A 20,512-nucleotide genomic window follows, 5' to 3' on the forward strand; every position below is an offset into this window, starting at 1 on the left:
TGTTATGGATTAAACGAAATAATAGAAGTAAAGTGATTAGCTAAGTGATTAGTCAGCAATTTTAAATGTTTATATGTACACATATATAATACGCATTTATGTATATAAGCACTAAATTGAAGACTCAATTATTTTTATCATGGCTAGTTTTTTCTCCTCTCCCTGAGCCCCATACTGTCTCTCCAAGAGCTCACATCTTAACCTCCACGTGTTCCGACGACTTGGTTTGCTTTGAGCACAAAGCAAGAGCGAAGCGCCGCCGGTAGGGGGCAAGAATCACCCAGGCGTGCCCATTACCTAAGCAACGGAGTCAAACAGCACTCTCAGAATGACTCTACAAAAGGGTTACCAAGAAGTTAATTTGTTTATTCTGTGTTGGCTCACTTAATAGGAGTAGTAATAATAATCATAATGGATAATATGAAAATAAGGAAATGAGAGGTGGTAGCGACGGATCTGCAGTAAACGTTCATTGAGAGCAATAGTTTGTTCAGGTTACCGGGTGTGTGTGTGTGAGGAAAAAAGAAGGGGGGCTGACTGCGCTCTCACTCCTTAGGATATGATAATGGCAGTGGACCAGCCGAGGGGCTCCAAGTTACTAGCGGTTTCACATTGAAAAGTGTTTTGAACGAACCTAACAAGCAATGATGAATATGCGAATATTTTTTTCTAGAATTAATTAAGATATTGAAGCTTTTCAAAGTGACAGAGACGCCACTAGGTAACTTTCTAGGCCAAAGCCACATACCGAAAAGATTTTGAAAACAGCTTCGGGCCCCTCCTAGCCTGACTAGAAAAGCAGGTGTGGGATGCATGCGCCCCGCCCACCGGCTGACCTCCCAGTGGCAACCCCGAGCGCCGACCTTCTTCCCGGCAGCCCACGGGGGAGAAAGGGAGGAGGAACGGACCTCTCGCGAGGTCTTTCGAGTGCCGGCGGAAGCAGCCGACACGTGACTCTCCTAGGCGGCCTTCGCCTTCCCCCCTCCCCCTTCTCGGAAACCCGGCCCCCTCACCCCTCGCCCACCCCGGATCCGCGGTAATGGACCGTTTGGGTTCCGGAATTCCCTTGGATCCAACCACTGGTACCAGGTCGGCGGGAGCCGACGGAATCCGTGCTCGGCGGCGAAGGCAGGGGGCGGTCAAGATGGGGGGGGAAGTCATCTTCCTTCACCTAAGAGGGAGGCGGGGCGGGGCGAGGCGCTGCGGAGCTGGGTGGGGGAGGGAGGAAGTCACGTGGGGCGCGCGGCGCCTCATCCGTCGCCCCACCTCCTCCCCGCCCGGCGGGGCGGGGGGGCTGGGGGGGAGGGGCGTTAAGATGGCGGCGGGGAGGTAGGCAGAGCCGGACGCCGCTGCTGCCGCCGCCACCGCCGCCTCCGCTCCAGTCGCCTCTGGTTCTTCAAGCTCTCGCCGCCCGGGAGAAGCTGTTCCGGCGTCGGATCCCGCGGGGAAAGTAAGTCTTCCCCTTACCCCTTTTCTGCTTCCACACTCCCTCTCCCGGACAGCCTCCCACTCCCACCCTCCTCAGGGGGCCGTGTGGGGCCGGGTTGGGGGGGGCCGCCACCTCACTCCGGCTTGGGGCCTCCCTCGCCCCTCGTCGCACCCTCAGCTGCACGCCCCAGGGCCCACGAGGGCACGGTCCCCGGCGGCGGCCCCGCCGTGCTAGCTTCCTTCGCCCGTCAGCGCCGGGCCCTGCGGTCGCCGCGCGTGGGGCTCTCGGGGCCCGGGGGCCCCGCTGTCCCGGGCCGGAGGCACCCTGTTTGGGCGGGGAGGCAGGGTCTGCAGCCGCTGGCTCCGGCTCCGCTTGGGTCGCCCCCCTTGATTCCCCCACTCGACTCGGGGGCTGCGAGGTCCCGGACCCGCAGGAAAGTGAGCTCCGCAATTCTTCAGAAGTCCTCTTGCAGGAGGATTGCTCCGGTTTGGGGCGAGTGCGGGAGGCGACAGGGTCTCCCCAGATCTGGACCCCGCACCTGCAGTTTGCTGATTACCTCGCTCTCGGGGCGATGGGGACAGTACGTGGGACACGTGGGGACACCTTCACGCTTCACCCGATGATTAGGTTAAATTTGCCTCAAGCTCGCTTGCTCGCCTCCTGGACCTTAAGTAAGCATCTATGTGGAGGGGAAAGGCGGTTGGGGATTTGCTTACTTTGAGAGTGCTTGGCGTAACGAGCATCTAAAGTTCCCCAAACCAGTGTATGCTGGTGGTTTCCCAGAAGTGGTTTGGGGGTCGGTTTAACCCCTGAGGAGATTTGGATGTTCCTGAACCCTTGTGATTGTTTCTTTCCTGACCCTGGTATCCAGCTCCTCCCCTTTCCACCCCGGCTTTGTGTTTCTGTTTGGTTAATGTTTGCGGACCACTAACTTGATCCTCGCACAGAGAAGCTCTTTTTATGTGCGTGCTCCGTTTACTGTGGGAGGCTTTTGTTTTGGGGAGTCGCTGGTTGAGAAACGTGGGAAAAGAACGGGCGAGAAGATGAGAGTCAAATGAAGCAACGTTTTTATCCATTGAATTGCGCAGCCAATTGTAACCGCACCCGGAAGTTTGTACTGAACACGTGTTGGTGAGAGAAGGTTAAAACCTGGGTCCCCTTTGACCTTTGAAAGTTGATTATTAGCAGTTTATGTTGAGTTAAATGTTTCGTATTCTCCGGGAAACCGGAATTAGAGACGGAATAGGGCTCCCAGAGAGTCGGCCAGGAGGGTCCAGAAAGCTGTCAAACGCCGAGTTGCTCTAGCGCGATTAGTCTCAGCAGTTGCAGACACTTAAACCAGCTAACAGTGCAGAAGAACTCCATTTTTTCCCAGTTATTTACGGCAGTCGAAACTGATTTTCGTAAGCAGTGGGAAAGCCTTCACCACACAAAAGATAGTTTGTGCAGAGTTTCTAGGGTACAGTGCAGAATTTGCTGCTGATGCCTTGAGTGGGACATTAATTTTGCAAGCCAGGGAACATTTTATTTTCATGTTTAAAGAAGTTGTTTCCAAAGTTTACCTTACGAGAGAAGATACCTTTACTTTTTTCTCTGGCTTCTGCTTTTTATCTCCCAGTCTAACTTTATTCCTAATCTAATTTTATTCCATGCAATGAACTTCAGGATTTTAAGTAAATTTTACTTTGGTTGCTGGGTGAGTGTTCAGAAGGGAGGCTTAGGGAGTGGTTTATAGTTTGTTCATAATTTATCTTTTCATTCATACATTCATTCATTCATTCGTTGAATGTGTCTGTGGATTGGACAGTTTCACGTGTTTTAAGGGCTTTGCTGAGATTACTATTTAAATACGTGCAGTATGGAGATGATTTCCATGCTTTTAAAAGTCTTTTTTCGCTTCAAAGACTTTAGGTACAGATACATTTTGGCGTTCCTTAGTCTTTAAATTGAGCTTTGATTTGAGACTTGCTGCCTGGGAAGGAAGACAACACTCAGGTCTGAAGTCTTGTCTTACCCTGTTCGCCTGACTTTTCATTAGGCTCTGTGGGTGCCTGCACTTTGCCTGCCTAAAACTGATGTAAAGATACATTTTGAGAGGAATTGTTTTCCATTAAGTAGCCAGTTAATAGCCAAAATGATGCAATCCTTAACTGTTTTCCAGTTATATTTGCTTGTCTATACTAACTGACAGATCCACTTTGAAGTGATTGAACTTACTAAGTATTAAGGACAACCGTGGGATACCACTGACATTTTCTGCAGATGGAGAGGATAGGCTCTTGAAGAGCAGGAACTGTTTTTTATAAAGGTATTGTACAACATCTGTCAAATTAACTGCTTATTTGCTTCTTTAGAGACAGTATATAGCACAGAACAATGGTTTTTCAAGCCTTTTCCCCTCCTTGCATTCTACAGTAAGAAATATGTTTTATATTGTGACCTAGTACATAAGCACACACAGAACTGAGTTTCTTGAAATGTTTATCCTCTCTACATGTGCTGCACTAAAGCTATTCTTATTTAAAATATTAGAATAGTTACATTTGAAATATTTAAAAATACTGGTCATGATGCACTTGAATTATTTGACAACCCACTGTGCTGTGACCTGCAGTTTGAAAAATACTGGTATGGGTTTTAAGAATAGAGTCTTGGATGGGTGTGATGTCAGACTTCCTGGGTTTGTAATTCTTTTTGAAGCCTGCTTTGTTATCTCATTACAGTTCATCTCTCTAAACCTCAGTTTCTTATCTATGACAAGGGGATAACAGGTAACTTTTACTCATGGGTTGTCTTAAGAGTTAAAAAAGAAAAAAATCCAACCATGTAGTAAATGTCAGGAAGACTGGCCCTCTGACTAGACATCTGAATTTGATGTCATCAGGGAGGTAGTTTCATTCCCCCCGTTCTTTCTTGTGCTTCTTTTTCAAAGCATTTTTGAAGCTTGTGTATAATTTGCACATTTCTTTGTGAATTCATTCTTTCTGTAGGTTTTGCAGTGAGAGGGAGGGGAATAGTACTTTACTGAGCAATTGCTCCTTTGAGAAGCAAGTGTTTAAAAATACAGGTTATATATCCTTTTAAGAAAATCTTTAGCGAACTTCTTTATACCTGTCTTCTCTTCCTCCTCATGTTTTTAAGGAACAAGTGCACACAGTAGACAGTAAATACTTGTTGATGGATTTATCAGCCAAATTCTAAGTGGATCGTTATCGTTCAGATTTTTAAACTGAATGTTTACATTCCGTCATCACATCCAGACTAAATAAAAGCAAAGTTGAAGCTGGGTCAGAAATTAGAGATGCTTAATACTGTTAAGTAACGAGGAAAACTCCTTTTCACGCAGATACTTCTTGCATGATATTTATGTACGCATTTAAAGATGTCTACGAGTTTCCTCAAGACACGCTAACTGATTAACTGGACAAACTGGATATATGACACTTTTGGGTAAAAGGGAGCTAGTATTTTATAGAACTAATATGGATGTTATTTATTGTATAAATTGCCAACAAGTAAAGTTTATGCTCTGGAAAATAAAGTTTTGCATCAGCAGTTTGAAAGAAAACATTTTTTGGATGTGATACTAATACTGATCAAAATGATAGTTAATAGCTAGTAGCTAATATTTATTCCAAATAGTATAAAATTTACTCAGTCCAACAAGCCTATAAGGTAGATTCTATTTTTATTTCCACGTGAAGATGAGGAAAGTGGCAGTAGTTATTCCCTGACTGGACCACACTACTAGCGGGCGATGTGGCCAATACTTGAAACCACGCATCCTGCTTGACTTCGCAGTCTCCTCAGCCTCAGTGTTGTGCCGCCATCACCGCGGGCACACCCCTTGTATCTGCCCGGAGCTGTAAGGATCTGCTCTGCGCTCAACAAGGGGAACCTTGTCCTTGTTGATAGGTTTCAGTGTTGGTGTTCTCAGCAGGAAATGTATCCTTCCATTCTTCTGGTTGGCTATTGTTTCTCAGGGTTCTCTTGCCAAAGATGGCTCTAAGTTTCTACTACTTGTCCTTGTTCCTTATTTGTCATTGATGCTTTCATAGGTGTATTTTTTTGAAATAGGTGATTTTTTTTCCAAATGTATTTAAGATAAAAATGGAACATTTTTTGTTGTCCGTTGTTTGAGATAGAATCACTCTGTGGTTAGTAACTTTCGTTAGATTGCTACATGTTGAATGTCACCTGAGGTCTGTGAAATCTTTGTAGACACACTGTAGAACAGTTCTTTTTGCACCTAACAGTATTTATGTTTACATTGTATTTAGTGGGTTCAAAATGAAATTTGTAAAAAAAAAAAAAAAAAAAAGAAGAAGAAGAAGAAAGAAAGAAAAAAGTTGTTTTCCTTCTCAGGAATAAATCTTAGTTATTTGTAAAATGAGAAGATTGGATTATATAACCTTTTAAGGGCTCTCAGCTTGAGCACTGATATTCTATGAGTCTGTAATAGTTTCAGAATAGGAATATGATTAAATATTAAGAGTTTTGCTTAATGGAGTTAGAGGATGGCATTGATGTTCCCTCTCTAGCCCCTTTCCTCCTTCTCATTGCAAAAAAGTGCAGGTAGAGAATTTGTGCCCAATTGGCTTGAGAGAAAGGATCCCTAGATTTTGTTTGTATATGAGAAATATATAAAATTAAAAGCCCTTTTATTAATAGTGTGTCAAAAGACAGTGTCTTTTATAGACATTGACATTGCTAGTTGACTTCTCAGATCAGAGGGTCTCAAATTGTGATTCCTACAAATGACTTTTGAGTTGGTCACTGATAATGTTATTTATAACTATTGTCATTTGTATGAACACCAACAAGTTTTTCCCTCAAATTCCTTCTCTGATGATGTTTTTGTACTTTAAATGCTAATTATTTAGAAAATGTATTTCAGAAAGCTCTCATGAATTCAGTAACACTTTTCAGTGTTTGTGTTGTTGTTGTTAATTAATGATGTCTCTGTACTTTTGAGTCTAATTAGACAAGGCTTGGTGTGCATCTGATGGATTAATGGATTCCTTGGCCTCCAAGGTTTCTGTGGCCTATAGTTTAGGATTGGTTTAAAACAATGTACTTTTTCCCCAAATATAAACAGACCATTATTTCCAATATTTATTAAAGAAAGACGACGTTTTGAAAGTCTAAGGAATTGTTAATCTAGGTCAAAATTAGCAATAACAAGTGGGCCAAGACCCCATAATCCCACAGGTCATTGGTCCTAATGAATTATTTTAAAGATTGAAAATGTTTTTAAAGTGCTGCTTTAGCTCTCATGGTATGTATTTGAGCTTTGTCCTAAGATAGTAATTTATAAAGTGTGGTCGACTATGTCTATAGTAGAAAAATGGATCGACTTTATATTAAATCCATGTTGGGACAATGCTCCCATTTGTCTCCTCTGCTGTCTGGTTCCTTCATACTGTCTCCATCTTGCTGTTTAATACTAATACTCCCCCTTCCAATTTTAATCTCAGACTGGCATTTATTCCAAGGTTAAATATTGAAACTCTGTAGATTACCAACATTGACTTCTTAATCTGCTCATTGGAAAGAGAATGGGTGGGCTTTGGGAGTTTGAACAGTCTACACCTGGGTGTGACCTTGGGCAGTAATATAAGCTTTTTAAGCCTGAGTTTCATCTCTAGAATTATAGTACCTATCTTGCTCAGGGTTGTTGTGGACTAGTGATGTACATAAAGAACGTAAACACTGTGCCAGGCTTGTGAACGATACGTAGTCATTGTCAGTTTCCTTCCCTTCCTCCTGCCTGCTCAAAATGTTTTCTTCCTTAGACTTATTTTAATTTCTCTGAAAATTTTTTGGGAAATATCCTTTGGACTATCTGTCCTTCCTCCCTTCCTTTAAACAGCAGGTCTGCCCTTAGTTTCATTTTAGGATGTCTGTGGTTTCCACCTTAAACTCATTGATGTTTCCATTAGAACATCTTTCTAAATGATGCACAAGCTAATGTGACATAGACCTATCTGGTAGAGGATTTCTCTATTAAATATCTTGCTTTCAGCTAAAATAGTAGTTCTTAATGTATTGGAAGTTGTGGTCACAGTATTCTTGGCTAACACCTTTCTTTTTGTATGACATAATTTAACAGTGACACTTAATTCTATTACACAGTGTGAGAACAAATGGACTAGCTGAAAATTAATGTATTATTTATATAAAATGAAATTAGTTCTCTGAGGAAAAAAGTGGTCAAATTTCGTATGTTTGTATATATAAATTGGTTATTGTAGATAATGAGAAAAGTTAAAATTGAGAAAGCTATGTTATTTTGAGCTTTTATTTAAACTTAGTCTTATGAATTCTCCTTGGAATGCATTCTCCCTTATTCTCTCTATAGACGTCTTGCTATTAAAGCACATCATTTTCCTGGTCTGCTGTAGCAGTTTCCTGAGATGTCTCCCTGCTTTGATCTTATGCTACCCATTCTCAGTTTCCTTCCACACTGCTGTAGAGTAACTTAGTTCTAAGTCACAAATCTGACTACGTCATGAAATCCTCTATCTGAAAACCCTTAAATGACCCCTGTTATTTACAGGATTAAATGTACTCTCTAGCATGGTGCTCAGGGCTTTGGGCGATGACTTCCTCATCTCTTGCCATCACCTACTTGAACCTCATACTTCTGTATGAGCTTCCATACACATGTTGAATTACTCTAGACATCTTTCTTAGCATGCCAGTATCATTCACGCCCCCATGAGTTTGAATGCGCTGTCTAGAAGATCCTTGTCCACCTAATTTCTTCCTTGAGACTCAGTTCCATTGTCATCTTTGTAACCTTTCTCCCCTAGCAAATTCAGCATTTCCTTCTCTGTTCTCACAGCATTTCGTAGACATACATTCCTACTGTGACTTATATACTCCTTTGTCCATCTTAATATGAAGTTATGGGGATTAGAGATTATTTCTCTTTCATTCTTTTTCGCCTGATACGTAGATTCTTCATAAATATTGAATGAGTGAATCTGGTCGAAAATGTTGATTTATATTTAGAAGAGAGTTAATTGTCATTTTTAAGTTTTTTTCTGTTGATATTTAATATTTTGTTCTAAAGATGGTGGAGCCAGGGCAAGATTTACTGCTTGCTGCTTTGAGTGAGAGTGGAATTAGTCCGAATGACCTCTTTGATATTGATGGTGGAGATGCGGGGCTTGCAACTCCAACACCTACCCCTCCAGTACAGCAGGTAAGAGTTCTCCAAAGTCTCTGTAAAAAGTGAGTTTTTTCTTAATTTTAATCTCTAAAAAAAAAATACTGTATGATTAAGCCTTAATTTTAAATACGCACATGAATGTTATTTTTAGGTTGTTAGTCCTCATTCACAATGTGGAAAATATGTGCAATGAAAATCAAGACATTTTCTGCTTTAATATATAAAATAAAAGTAAAAAGTGAATTGTTTAGGTTATTGTGGGAAGATCACTAATCTCAGTAGTTGTCTTTGTAAAAATGTCTTTCTGAAGTTTCACTGTACACATTCTCTGAAAACAACAGTAAGATTCTGGTGCTAGTGTAGTTTAGTGAAGATGTTATGCTTGCACAGGTTGCTGCTTTATACTTGGAATCAGTGATTTTACATTCCATTTGAACGTAAAGCTTGAAATTTTTAAAAATGTTAATAAATACGTCTCTTGTTCGCTGTCGTCATTTTTTATTTCTTTCTCTGATGTTGTTTTCTCTCCAGTCAGTGCCACTTAGTGCATTAGAACTAGGTTTGGAGACTGAAGCAGCAGTTCCTGTTAAACAAGAACCAGAGACGGTACCTACTCCAGCACTATTAAATGTTAGGGTAAGAATTGCTTAGATTTGGCATCACTGCGAAACTAGTTTAGGATTGTAGTAAGACTCTGCCCTTTAACATGAAATAGTTCTATCTCACTAGTTCTGCTTTTTGCTACTTCTTTCCCAATATTCTACTCACCTCCTACTTTGTAAAACATTTCTTTCATTCTTCTGGTAGTTACGCTGATCAAAAGATTAGGACAGAGCAACATTTTTTGAGTTTATTTATTGCAGAGAATACAAAATTGATGAAGTGAAGATGAACTACACATTATCCCACTACACTTTTCATTTTTACTTGTTTATTTTGGGTTTCGTCTATTGATGTATATAATTTTTATGTAATTGTAATTGTGCTTTAAAAGTAGCGTTCCTCTGGCCTTGCTTTAACAATTATTAATTTAAGCCTACTGGTATAAAATTATTGGACAAACTGTTTAAAATTTAATGACTTAGGATAAATTGTTGAGAGCTGTACTTAAAAGTGATAAGTAGTAATCTAGAAGATTCTTATGGGTCGGAGTCATGGAAAAATAACATAATTTGAAGGGTAAAGAAAGTAGAAATAGACTTAAATTTATGAAAAAATCTTAGTTGTACTTTAGTTGCCGTAGTCACAGACATATTGTTATCCTCAAATCTTGACTTGTTTTTCATTCTTGTCCAGCTCCTAACCACACCTCTCTCCCAACTATAAAAAATAAAATGCTTTGTAGCTTTGCCTTAGGCTCAGAGAAAGCATTCACATTGTCACCAATATTTGTAATTTACCTGGCTGGATCATTCATGTGACATAGGAGTTTTAAATTCTGCTTGGTAATTTTATCTTAATAAGTTGAACATTAGTATAGTCTGTATGTTAGCAGATGGAGTATTAGACAGGAATCACAGAGTGTTAGAAATGGAAGATGGTCTTCAGAGAGCCCAGGCCTCCAGAGGTGAAGTGACTTGCCTAAGTTTATCTTGTTAGTTGGGACAGTGCTGGGATTATAAATTATGTTCCTAGTCCTTGTGTTCCCTGGGGTTACTATACATTACAGCTTGCTTAGGATAGTCTCATTTTACGCTTACTGTCCCCAAACTCCTCCTGTGCCTTCTTTTCCTCAAAGTAATGTGTTTTAACTTGATAGTTTATAGCTAATCATTTTCTATTAAAAATGAAATCCCAATGGTTGGGTAAGATTAAGTCAGTTTTAGATTTTTTAATGTCCTACTGAGTTTATGGATATGGGCTGCATTAAAGAAGGAATTTTTCATGGGTGTGATGTGTATGGTTTTCTCTTCTAGCAGCAGCCTCCATCTACGACAACATTTGTGCTGAATCAGATAAATCAGCTTCCGACCTTAGGATCTACAATTGTGATGACTAAAACACCACCTGTAACAACGAATAGGCAAACCATTACTTTAACAAAGTTTATTCAGACTACTGCAAACACACGCCCTTCAGTCTCAGCACCAGCAGTACGAAATGCCATGACCTCGGCGCCGGCGAAAGACCAGGTTCAACTGAAGGACCTACTAAAAACTAATAGTCTGAATGAACTCATGAAACTGAAGCCACCAGCTAATATTGCTCAACCAGTTGCAACAGCAGCTAGTGAGTCTTTTTGTTTTTCAGTAGTGTCAGCTGTCTGCCTTTGTTGAGATATGTCAGTGTGTTTTTAAAGGATTGCTTAGGTCTTAAAAGAACTGGGCATTAAAGAGGTAATATGTACATGACTCTGTACATCTACAGTATTTATACAGTTTAAGGGAAGCAAAAATTTAGAGGTCTTAGCTTTTTTTTTTAAACACCTTTATTGTGGTATGGTTCCTGTACAGTAGCATTAAGCCTTGAAATGAAAGGTGGAGTTACCCAGGGGCTACATTAACATCATGAGATCTCAGTTTTATACTGCCAGTAACCCGTTAACATTTTTCTCAGTCCTTTAAATCAGTGCTTCTCACACTTTATGCCTATGTTCAAAGATCTGGAGATCTTGTTCAAAAACAGAATCATATTTCATAGGTCCGGGGTGGAGCCTAAGATTCTGTATTTCTCATGTGCTTTTTAGAGGTGCTGTTGCTGGTGGTCCTTGGACCATGCTTAAGATAACAGCTTTAAACTGATACTTCGCTACTTTAACTCTGACTTTCACAGTTTTACAATTTAGGCTGTCATTTACTTCATTGCTTGTGGGTAGCGTTTTTAGAAACTTTTCTTTTAAAATATATTAACTTTCATTGTGAAATAAATCACTGTATTTTCTTTGAAGAGTGAGCATTCAGTAGTACTTTTCTTTTTATAATAGTCTTCCTTAGATATAATTCACATACCATAAAATTTACCCTTTTAAAAGGTACAGTTCAGTGGATTTTAGTATATTCACAGAGTTGTGCAACCATTACCACTAGCTAATCCATAATGCTTTAAGTATAGGTTTAGATCTAAAGGGGAAAACTCAACAGTGGATTGATCACTCTTTTTTAGAAATTCATTTATTATTAAAAGATGTAAATTTTACAGTTTTTTTCATCTGGAGTGGCTTTCTTATTGCTCATTTGTTTAACAAATATTTATTGAGTGTCTGCTGTATACCAAACACTGTTCTAAGATTTTGAGACTATGGCCAGGAAGAAAGCTGTTGAAATCTTTGCCCTCATGGAGAATGCATTCTAGTGGAGGAAAATAGACAATAAACAAAACAAATAAGTAAAGTATAGTGTATTAGATGGGGGTAGGCAGGTGGAAGAAAATGGAGAATGGGACAGGAAGAGGTTACATTTTAAGTGGAATGCTTAGAGGAAGCTTTGTATTTAGTGTAGTAAGTTAATTTTTTAGAGTAAAATACAATTTTTTTTTTAACTTTAGCTGTATCAGATTTCAGTAGTGTGGTTTTAGAAACTGAAAATGTGAACTCTTGAGAGATTCTTTCCTGTCTTTTTCTATTGAGCTAAATAATATTTGAGTCCTTGTTACATACCAGTACCAAGTTGGTTACATTTAAAGGTGCTAACTCTGAAGTCATATATGCTGAGCTGGCCACTGTATTATAGTTTTAACAAGGGGAATGGATGTGCATCCCCTATCTTTTTTTTTTTTTAATGTCTTTGGGATTGTTGTATTTTTAGACCAAGGGGATAGAATGAAGGTTCCTGGTGATTTATACTAGTACATACATAGCATCCCATCAGACTCTTGGAATGAGGTGATGGGTATTGAATAGAGAGTTTCTCCTTCTAGACAGCTGCTACATTTTTCTAATTTTGGAAGATAAGTTTTAACGTCTGGTATAGATCAGTATATAATTTTGTAACAGAATTGATTGCTTGAAAGTTTTAATGTGTTTGTATACAGTAGAGGGCATCTCACAGAATGGGCAAGAAGTGTTTGTAGGATGATGCAGAACTTTGTCTCCAGTGACAAATGTAATTAAAAATAGCAAATAACCTAACAGTCTTTCTGTTTGATTCCATATTGTTACATTGTCCTGAACTAACTAGAGCCTGGCAGTCAGATTCCCATTGAGAAATCATTGTAGCTGCCTTAGGACTGATTTCCATTCTTTGCCATGGAGAGCGGGACAACAGCCCTGACCTAGCTGAGGTGCAGGGCAGCATCTGGAATGTCTCCTGGGAAACTTGGAGGTGATCAGCAGTTAGTAGAAGCTGCTTTTCATTAAAGTCTTTGGATTTAATGAGGAGAAAGACTGCTGCTTTTATGTGAGTGGCTTTCTGCACATTCCATCCTCAAATCAACACATGCCTTCATAATTTAAGGAGAGAACTGTGCCATTGTGAGGAAAGAGTTTAGAGAACAAAATAACTCAGGATAGATTTGCAGCTAACCGAGTGATATCTAGTACAGTAACATTTCCACATTCAATATAGTAATTTTTAAAAGACTGCAAGTCAAGGCCATCCTTGTGTGGAAGCTTGAAAAATTGTCAGACTAGACCAGGGCTGAAAAAGAAACACAGTGAATGCAAAAGATAAGCCAACGTTTGTGTAAGAGGGTCACCTTTTTACTGAAAGGGAAGAACATTGCGAAGAGCAAGGTTTGGCATGTTTTCTACCTTTCATCTGTGTGGGTTTTGCCCCTTTTGGACCCCTTAGCCGTTTGAGTTTCTCTTTGGATTCTGATCTCTCAGTTGAGCTCCAGTCCTGTAACTATGAACTGTTTACTGGCTCTCCCACAGTTATGTTAAACAAATTCAGACCCCCAAATAAATGTATTATCTCTGTACTAGCGTACTTTGCCAACACTTTAATCCTAGCCATTTTGTGTTCCCAATGACATACCACCCAAATAATGTCCTTTCTTTTGGTAGAATAGATAAGGTGCTAATCAGTCTTCCTGGTGTGATTTTCACACTGTGATCTCAAGAACAGCATGTACGGAGAATGCTTCAGGGTTACTTGGAGGATGGAGGCTAGTTTCAGGGGCTCTGGACTCCTCAATCAAGCAGCTCTCCTTTCTGAGAGAGAGGTTTTATTACTCTATCTAAAAAGAGTTTGCAAACCACTGGTATAGAAAAAAGAAAAGCTCTATTGTTTGGAAATTTATTTTGGGAGAAGGAAGAAAATAGATTTCCCAAATTGTTGTTGTTGTTGTTGTTGTTTTTCTTTCCTTTCTGGAAATAATTACTTTTCCTTGGAAATTAGTAAGTACCTTAATTTTTTTTCTTCTTTTTTTAATGGAGGTACTGGGGATTGAACCCAGGACCCTAGTAAGTACCTTCAAATCAGGTGGGATTGATTCTGTCTTGGTGATAACACCAGGTTTGGGGTTTTTTACTGAGCCAAGTGAAGTGTCTCAAAGTAATGCTGGCTCTTGGTAATGGTTTTGATATAAAACTACCAAATAATGTTCTGGTTAAGGTGTCTTTTTGATAATAGTTTTCAGACTTCTTGTGCACACATTTTCTTTTGTTTTCTAATGTTAATTCTTACCTCTATAATGACATACAGCTTTGAATTTTTTTTAAACTTTTTTTTTTAATTGAGTAATAGTCATTTTACAATGTTGTGTCAAATTCCAGCGTAGAGCACAATTTTTCAGTTATACATGAATATACATATATTCATTGTCACTTTTTTTTCCGCTGTGAGCTACCGTAAGATCTTGTGTATATTTCCCCGTGCTATACAGTATAATCTTGTTTATCTCAGCTTTGGATATTTTTATCTTTATGCTTAATTTAAGTTGGAGATAAGCAGATGGTATTCTCTGATTTGTGAAGTGGGTAAACTTTACTCAATTTTTTTTGAAATTTAGGAAAAAGTTCTAAAATGTATATTGTCTCTTCCTCATCAGCTGATGTAAGCAATGGCACAGTAAAGAAAGAGTCTTCTAATAAAGAAGTAGCAAGAATATGGATAAATGACATGAAAATGAGGAGTTTTTCCCCCACCATGGTGAGTTTCAAAAGCTGTATCTGTATTTTTGGTATGAAAATACACTTGGCTAACTGTAACCCTTAGGAAACTTTTTGTGTGAAGAGTACTCAGCTACATAAACTAATGAATAAGCATTTAATCTCACTGGAATAAACTAATACATACTGAACATGGTCATTTTGACTTGGATATTTGATAGGATGTAGTATTACACGTAGTACTGACATCTTTTTATTGTGACTCTCACCTGAGAAGTAAAAAGGACAATGTGGAGTTAACCAAAAGTATTTGATAATTATTTTCATTTTAGGATTGAATCTTACTATGTATTTAGTTATGAGCTGTCAGATCATATAGTGGTTTAGTTATGAGTAATTACATGATAACTTTTTTTCTTACATTTTGGAAATGCTATATGCTTCATGTAAATTGATTCTATACATGTGTTGAATAATTATGCAGTATATAACCCTGTGTGTGTGTGGCAGGTATCTGGCTTCCTCCTTTAATAAACATATAATTTGACAACCACGTGGTTTAAGTAGTAATATTTAAGGTACAGCAAGAGGTGCGTTGTGATGCTCACAATAGGGATTGTGGGTTTGGAGGAAGATAAAACTCAGATGGGGTGAGAAGACTTCACTTTATGGAGGAGGTGTCATGGAGCTTGGGAGGAGTCTGGAGAGACTTTGAGATGGCATTTTAGGAAGTGAACTACAGCATTAGTAGACACAGAGGAGGTGGTAGCCATGTGCTCTTAGGATACTTGGCTTGCAGGAAGAAATTGAAATGGGTCTTTGGGGGCTCTGTGGAGGGTCCAGAGTTGAGTTTGATGTGTTTGGAACTTGGTGCAGCAGCAGTGAGGGAGGGCCTCTGGCAGGAGAGGGAGCTGCTACTTGTGTTGCGTGATGGGAAAGAAGAAACAAGTTGGGAGGCTGGTTAAGTAGTCCAGAAGGGAGGTGATAAGGGATAAACTGGAGAGATTGCAAAGGTGATTGGAAAGGGTGAGGGGAAAGAAAAAAAGGAAGAGAATACGAGGTGACTGAGTATATTGGTACTAGAGAGTTGATTGGGTTGGAGAGACAGCAGAGCGACCTGTGCCTGAGGCTTTGAATGGGGACCAGGGGAATAAGCACTGTCGTTGTCAGTTTACTTAGTGGTTGCATGCCAGTGGCTTACTTGGAAATTGAGTTTTGGAAAATAAGATTGCATTTTTTCTTTAAGATTAGTTGGTGCTCAAGTTCCTAGTCTAGCCCATGTTGCCTGTAATATGGCAAAAGTTCTATATTGTCTTTTTTTAAATTATTATTATTAAGTTATTTTTTATTTTTTGTGGGGGATGTAATTAGGTTGGTTGGTTGGTTTGTTTTAGAGGAAGTACTGGGGATTGAACCCAGGACCTTGTGGATGCTAAGCAAAGACTACCACTTGAGCTATACCTTACCCTAAAAGTTCTGTATTGTCTTAGCAGTCAGGAAACATCTAACAGATTGCAAACTGGTAGCCTCTGGACCAAAACCGGTTGACAGATGTGTTTTGTTTGGCTTCCACATAATTTTGGGAAAAAAATTTGTTTCAAGAGGCCTCATTTGTTTCTGTTGTTTTTTGAGGGGGCAAGAGGTTTACTTATTTATTTTAACAGAGATACTGGGGCTTGAACCCAGGACCTCATGCATGCTAAGCACGCATTCTACCACTGAGCTATACCCTCCCCCTGAAAAAGTTTTGAGTATGTTTCTAACATGTAAAAATTCTGATTTCTAGATTCTCTTGAAAAATAGGAGTACCTGACAATCCTGGGCCCACATTCCCTACCTAGTGTTAATCTCTCTAAGGTTGAGTAGTGAAATATCTACTTTGTGTGTTGGGCAGGCATTCTCCAGGTACCACAGTCTTCCTCCCCTTCATTTATCTCCTTGACCCTAAGCTTGGTGTCAGTTGCCGTTTTATATCCAGCTGTCTTAGAAATATTACTTGTCTGGTCCCTGGATTTTGTGATCCTTTTGTATAACCACCTCATCCTCCAAATATACCGGTGGTAAAAAAGGAAAAAATGTTGGAGAGAGAGAAAGAAGGAGGCTGGTCTTTTAGCATAGTATGCATTCCTGTTTTATAGGTGGGGGAAAAGGTGCAAAGGGAGGGAAGGGAAGGAATCAAAATTTAAATAATTTGCCCAGGGCTACACAAATAACAGCAGAATTGGGATTTGTATCTTTATTTGGCCAGCCCCGTTTTGTCTCTTATTCCTGAAACTGGGTTTCATTTTGGCATACTTTCTGAGAATATTTGGAGTTTTGTGTTTTGTTGGTTTTTTGTTTCTAAGGACCCCACGGGTTGATGTTGACTGAATGTTTATCTCCCACCTCCCTTTTCCTTCCCACGTTTATTGAGCATCTATATGTCACCGTATGCTGCTCTAGACTAAATAAAAATAAGTAAAACTGAAAGAAGAGCCTGACCTTACTTTTTAATGCCGTGCTATCCTTGGCATTACCTGTAGGTCCTGACTGGGTTTTCTCTGTCCTTCTTCTACCGTTTCCTGGGTCTCACAGCTGCTTGTCTTCGTTCTCCCTTGATCAAGCACGCATTAATAAAGAGCTTTCCTAGTGGTTTACTGATGGGAAGCCCTTGAAAAAGCCTCTTTTCACTATTTTCCTATCCCTTCCTGCCTCTATCCTGTGAGATTCTGTGGAGAAACACTGGGTATGGTGACCATTCACTCAGTTTGCTTGGGACAGTCTGGGTTTACTCCTGTTTTCCTGGTACAGTTACTAATAGCTCCTCATTTTACTTTCAGTCGTGCTAGGGTTTGGAGAGAAGTGATACAGGATCCTGTATCCGATTGTCGTGTCTGCGGAGACATGGATGTCAGAATAAATTTCTCTGTCTTTCAGAAGAATTTTAAAATTCCAGGTCTTCTGGGGTTCTGCGGTTTTAGGATATAAGGGAAAGAAAACAGATGGAGGAGAACTGAAAAGAGGGCAGGATGTGAGGCTTCTGCCCAGGAGAGTGTAGGATGTGCTCTTGGAGCTTAATCCACCTTTTCTCTTCCGACTCCTCGCTCTCTGTTCCTGAACTGGAATGAAGAGTGAGGACTGAGGTTAGAGAGTTCTGAGCATCAGGGAGGGTAGTAGGCAATATTGAAGGGAAAGTAGTCTGAGATGATGGTGGAGCTGTGTGGTGACCCATTTGATAGGGATCAGAATAGGTCATGCATTGTCTGAGTCTATCATTGGAGAAGCAGGGAAGTCACAACATATGATCCAGATTGTAGGGACTATAGAAGTGATACGTCATGTTTCCAGGGCTGAAGATAGCAGGTATTCCTGCAGAAGCATTTTTCTGTGTGTTTTGACTGGGCCTCCAGTCTCTGGACTAAGTTGATTTTACTCTCTCTCTGTTATAGAAGGTCCCTGTTGTGAAAGAGGAAGATGAACCAGAGGAAGAAGATGAAGAGGAAATGGGTCATGCGGAAACCTATGCAGAGTATATGCCAATTAAATGTATGTCTCTGGGACTTGTCAAAATAATGAAAGACTTCTGGGTTCCTTCTGAACTTAAAAACTTCCCCACACATACTGTATTATCTGTTAGGACATATTTATGTTTGGTACCTCAGGATTTCACAAGTATGAGCTTTTGTAATATATTTTAAACTATAATATGTTTTAAAATATCCACATGAAAATTTTACTATGAGTTTTTTTTTTTCCCTTCACAACATTTGGGGGAGGGGCATGTAATTAGGTTTGTTTGTTTATTTATTTGACAGAGGTACTGGAGATTGAACCCAGGACCTCATACATGCTAAGCGTGCACTCTACCCCCGACCCCACAAACTTAGAACTTTGTTTTAGAATGAAATCTTTTAAAACTAAGAGTAAAAAAGCTTTTTTCTTTCAAGTTAATTTTGCTCTTATCAGCAGTGATTATAAAATCATAGTAAATTACAGAGATATAAACACATAGCTTTATAGTTTATACAGCTTACTTAAAACAGGTGATGAAAACATGGGAATCTTTAAAGTAAAATGTGCTATTTGAATTCAGTGGTTTATATTAATGCCATGTCTATCTTTTTTCAGTTTTTTTAGTGGCCAGTATATTAAGTTGAAAATTAAGAATTTTTAGCTTTTGTATAAAATTTTTCACTTTTTAATTTTATGAGGGTAATAAGATGGAGAAAAAAAATCCATGACCAGAATTTGTCTCTTAAATATTTTGATAATATAATAAGACCACTTAAACTAAAAATCTCTGTTTACCAACTATGTATGGATTCCAAGATCCCATACTTTTCTGGTCGTTTAAAATGATGCCTTAGTCTAGGATTATGTTCTGTTACTACTGGAGAACTTGGTGATACGAGCTAAGATGGTATTTTTCTAGATCATTTTAATCAGTAAGTCTATATTTAAGCCATAGGTAGTTGATAAATAGGTCACTGTAGTCAAATTTAAACAATACTTCACCATCCATCAGTGCTTTGTATAAGATCTCAGAGTGTATAGTTACTTATTTTCTTATATATATTATATGGTAAGCCTGGAACTGTTATTACTTAGAATGATTAAAATGAATATTTTAAAATTTTTGTTTAGTAAAAATTGGCCTACGTCACCCAGATGCTGTAGTGGAAACTAGTTCTTTGTCCAGTGTTACTCCTCCTGATGTTTGGTACAAAACGTCTATTTCTGAAGAAACCATTGATAATGGCTGGTTGTCAGCATTACAGCTTGAGGCTATAACATATGCAGCCCAGGTAAGCCGTCTTTTATAACTACATGCAGTTTTTATCTTTTAATCTTAGTTCATGTGATACAGTTGTTTCAATTTAGAGGTAAGTTTTCCTTGAGTGAAAAACTTGCGGGTGTAATTTTTAAAGGAATTTTATGTGTTAGGAAATTAAAGAGTAGGGTTGATGTGGGGGGTTCCATGTTTAGTGGAAATGATAAAATGTCATGACCTTTTTGGGAATTCCTCACTGGGAATATGTATTAAAATTAAAAATACCTATATCCTTCGACCTAACAATTCCATTACTGGGAGTCTATCTCATAGAGCTATTAAATAAGAACATAAACATATAAGGCTGTTTGTTGCAGCTTCCACCCCCCCCTCCCCCCCAGTAGCTGAAAGCTAGAAAAGATTTGAAAGCCCCCACCCATAGGGAGTGATTCCATCTCAGGAGTCTACTTCCTCCACTGAAGTCTTTAACCCCTCAAAGTCATCCATGAGGGTTGGAATCAGTTTCTTCCAAACTCCTGTTATGTTGCTATTTTGACCTTTTGCTGTGAATCACAGATATTTTTAGTGGCTTCTGGAGTAGTGATTCCTCTCCAGAAGGTTTTCCATTTACTTTGCTTGAACCTATCAGAGGAATCACTATGGCAGCTATAGCCTTACGAAATGTGTTACTTAAAGAATAAGACTTGGAGAAGAAAAAAAAAAAGAATTAAGACTTGAAAGTCGAAATTACTCCTAGTTCCATGGGCTATGGAAGGGATGTTATGTTACAGAGCAGACACGAGAACGACCTTAATCTGGTTGTACATCTCCATCAGAGCTCATTGTCAATGCGTAGTACTATTTTGAAAGGAACCTTTTATTCTGAGCACTAGTGGGTTTCAACAGTGGGTTTCAAATGTTCAGTAAACCATGTTATAAACAGATGTGCTACTTTTTTATAGCATTTGTAGAGCCACAGGCAGAGTAGATTTAGCATAATTCTTAAAGGCGCTAGGATTTTTGGAATGGGAGATGAGCATTGGCTTCAACTTGAAGTTGTCAGCTGCATTAACCCCTAGTAAGAAAACCGCCTGTCCTTTGAAGCTTTGAAGCCACACATTGACTGCTTCTCTTTAGCTGTGAAAGTCCTGGATGGCATCTTCTTCC

General features: G+C 39.4%; 1 protein-coding gene across 6 annotated transcripts in view; it reads left to right on the forward strand.

Moving 5' to 3' along the window:
* Positions 1-627: 627 nt before the first annotated feature.
* The window catches only part of SBNO1 (strawberry notch homolog 1), a 50,222-nt gene continuing 30,337 nt past the window's right edge, over positions 628-20,512 (forward strand). The window contains exons 1-8 of one of the 6 annotated variants that reach the window (XM_074356646.1): positions 629-1,450; positions 3,621-3,737; positions 8,508-8,639; positions 9,138-9,242; positions 10,523-10,835; positions 14,535-14,635; positions 18,024-18,120; positions 19,219-19,379. In XM_074356646.1, the coding sequence (XP_074212747.1) occupies positions 8,508-8,639; positions 9,138-9,242; positions 10,523-10,835; positions 14,535-14,635; positions 18,024-18,120; positions 19,219-19,379 (909 nt within the window). In that variant the 5' untranslated portion in view covers positions 629-1,450; positions 3,621-3,737. Of the gene's footprint in view, positions 1,451-3,620; positions 3,738-8,507; positions 8,640-9,137; positions 9,243-10,522; positions 10,836-14,534; positions 14,636-18,023; positions 18,121-19,218; positions 19,380-20,512 lie in introns of all 6 variants that reach the window. The other 5 variants (XM_074356648.1, XM_074356645.1, XM_074356647.1 and 2 more) reach the window with 5 other exon arrangements.

This window comes from Camelus bactrianus, chromosome 32 (genome assembly GCF_048773025.1).
Source record: "Camelus bactrianus isolate YW-2024 breed Bactrian camel chromosome 32, ASM4877302v1, whole genome shotgun sequence".
NCBI lineage: Eukaryota > Metazoa > Chordata > Mammalia > Artiodactyla > Camelidae > Camelus > Camelus bactrianus.